The 3072-nt window shown below is 46.8% G+C and overlaps 1 protein-coding gene across 2 annotated transcripts in view; it reads right to left on the reverse strand.

Annotated features, from left to right (window-relative positions):
- The window catches only part of LOC140735657 (MICAL-like protein 2), a 119230-nt gene extending 117913 nt beyond the window's left edge, over positions 1-1317 (reverse strand). Inside the window, exon 1 of one of the 2 annotated variants that reach the window (XM_073060967.1) lies at positions 902-1317. In XM_073060967.1, coding sequence (XP_072917068.1) covers positions 902-1044 — 143 coding nt within the window. In that variant the 5' untranslated portion in view covers positions 1045-1317. The remainder of the gene's footprint in view (positions 1-901) is intronic. The other variant, XM_073060968.1, reaches the window with a different exon arrangement.
- Positions 1318-3072: the final 1755 nt, after the last annotated feature.

Raw genomic sequence — 3072 nt, forward strand, 5'->3', positions numbered from 1 at the left:
CCTCTGCAGGCCAGTGGAGCGAGACTCGAAATTCTGGTTTTCAACTCTGTACGAAGCTGGGAATATTCCTCCCTTCCAGTGACCAATCCCAAGCGCCATTGCCCCCCGATTTCAGCCTTGGATAGTTTCAACAGTGGGACAAAGCGTAAGCCCCTTTCCAAACAACCCAAATCTTAACCCCAGACTCCATCACAGATGCCAGGACCCCAGCTATGGGCACATACTTTGTGCACATATCCCGACCTTGACCCCCACAGCGTTTCCATGACTGGTTGTGAGATCCGACACTTTCCAGAACTGTCCGGGGAACGCTCACTCCACCTGGCTACTGATCTCACGGGGTGAAACTTCACATTTGGGAGGTGTTGTGGGGGTGGGCCGATTGGATTAATTCAGACGACGGAATGTAGCCTTTTTAAATGCTGATTTACAGCCATTAGGCAATTTCGGAAACTTCGGCAGCCGAACCTCGCGGGAAAATCTGTGCAGCTGTTCGTCATTAGCCACACAACTGGCGCTAAATATAATCCTTTAAAACAAAAATATATCAGAAACATCTGTGGACCGGGCAGCGCCAGTCACAAATCAAACTCGATTACAGTAGCCAACACGCACACTTCTCTTCACTTGTAGAGAATTGCCGTTCCGACTGATCCCATTACCTACAAGTTGCGGCGTTGAGCAAGAAAACGCCGGTCTCTCTCTCTCTCTCTCTCTCACACACACACACACAGAACTGACACACAAACAGGGAACTGACTCGGTCTACAATCAGCCCGGCCCCGGATTCACTGCCGAACAAGCCGCGACTCGCTCTCTCATCCCTCCAACACAGAAACACATTCTTATAGTTTTTTCTCTCCAGATCCGGGATAAAGACCGGTGTTTGTGACTGACTCACATGAGCTCGGGTCTGAAGTGGTGTAGGATGGCACAAAAAGCCAGCCCATCCCGCCAAGAGGTCGTCATGTTAGTGATCTCCACATCGCGATATCCCTCGCACTGTTTCTTACACCACTGCTGCAAGGCTTTAATCGCAGCCATGTGGAAACGAGCGAGCACCGAGATCCGGGAGCTGCCGGAGTGAGAGGGAACGCGAGTGAGTAAGAGAAAGTGGGAGGAGACAGGCGAGAAGGAGGGAGGCACGGAAGAACTTGGAGACTGCGACTGGCAGGGAAAAGACAACGCCGAGCCGGCTGTACCGGAACAAACGCTCGGAGAAGGTGTCAGCGGCAGACAGCAGGGTACAACCGTGGAGAGGGGGTGAAAGGGACAGAGCGGGTCTGGCACATCCCCACAGGCTGCCTGATACACAGGACCACACACAGCAACTCCGCTCAAACCCAAAACACACACACCAGGAATTCCCCACATTCGGGATAAGATCAACACTGCCGCCCATAAAAATTAGCCCAAGTCACCCTGATATAACGACAGCCCCTCCCACTCTGGCTGATAGTCTCTCCCACGCTATTTGACTCCGCCTATCCCGGGATAGGTCCTCCTACTCCAAGGAAATGGACCCTCTCGCAATTAAATAATCTTAGCCCTCCCATACTGAGGGAAGATCTGCCCCTTCACTGTTATAACTAAAGCCCTTCCTACATTTGATCATAAAGTAACACAGCAAGGAAACGGGCCATTCGGCCCATTGCGCCCATGTTGCAAAGCACCTTTTACACTTCCATCATCATGTTAGTCCTTCCCATGTTTGAGATGGACAGCTAGTGATGGCAACCAGTTATCAATCCTTCCTCTCCCTACCAACCTGTATCTCCACTCCCCTTCTCTCCCATCTCCCTCTGCACCTACACTTTCCACTATCCTCTCATACCAACCCTCCCCCCATTTCCCTTCCTGACTCTCTATACACTATTCTGTTTATCTCCCACTACTAGTCTCACTTACCATAACATCCTTCCTCCTTGCCCTTCACACTCGCCACCCACCTATCACTGCCTCCTCCTGCACTCTTCTCTCCAACCTCAATCGTGCCTCATCAACCCCTCAGCACCTTCAGATTCAAGAAGTGGGAGAAGGGATCAGCTTGTGGTTGAGGTATATGTGTCGGCCATTTTGTTGGACTGGGTCATTAGCTTGCTGCGTAATGCTGAACCGACCGTACTTCCCTGCCCTTGGACAGTGAAAGACTTGTATCTTTCTTTTCCATTAATGGTTTCCACCTCAAATGAGTATTTTCCATTTTGAGAATTTTGCAGCTTAGTTGTTCTGTCAGTGGAAGTTATTAAATAAGGACTTGCACATATCACACCTTTCATGGTCTCAGGATGTTGCAAAGTGTCTTTCAGCCAGTGAAGTCCTTTTGAAACATAGTCACTTTTATAACAGAGGAACTGCAAGTCTCAATTACACAGAGGGAGGTCCAGTGAGATGATGAACTGCTAATTTCCTTCTCAAGAGTGCCCAGAGATTGCTTAAAGAATTCCCTGATGAATATAGGTTTACACACAAATTGAAGGATGGCACCTGATGGTGTAGCACTCTCTCAGCACCTTATTGAAGGACCTTGTGCACAAATATGTGCTCTAGGACTACTCACCCTGATAGCATTTACCATGGTATTGTACACTGTGGTCCAGTTTTACATAATTAAGAAGAGAAATTACTTCCAGATGTTTCAATATTGATTTGTTTCACTTTGTAGAATCAATAGTGTCAAGCAACCTGAGCTGAATTATGCAACTTTCTGTTCCAAACTTGTGGTAATATCACCAATTAAAGATTGGATTACAATCTAATTAATTACAAGAATAGCTTGCAAGTTTAAAGTAAACTGGTCACAATGTTTAACTTGTCACTGAGAAAACTGGAAGTATGAAAATTCAAAGTAGGGAACAGCGAGAAGAGCAGTTCATATTAACAACCCTTTCATCGGATGAACTCTCATCACAGATGTAAGGTTATTGAATGGAGCATTAAGTGATTTTCTTTTAAACTGTAAATGCCATGAAATTAAAACAAAAAACAGAGAATTTTGGAGGAAAAAACTCAGTAAGTCAGGCAACAATTGTGAAAGAGAAACAGTCAACATTATGTGTTTGTGACCTTTAA

This window comes from Hemitrygon akajei, chromosome 11 (genome assembly GCF_048418815.1).
Source record: "Hemitrygon akajei chromosome 11, sHemAka1.3, whole genome shotgun sequence".
Lineage (NCBI taxonomy): Eukaryota > Metazoa > Chordata > Chondrichthyes > Myliobatiformes > Dasyatidae > Hemitrygon > Hemitrygon akajei.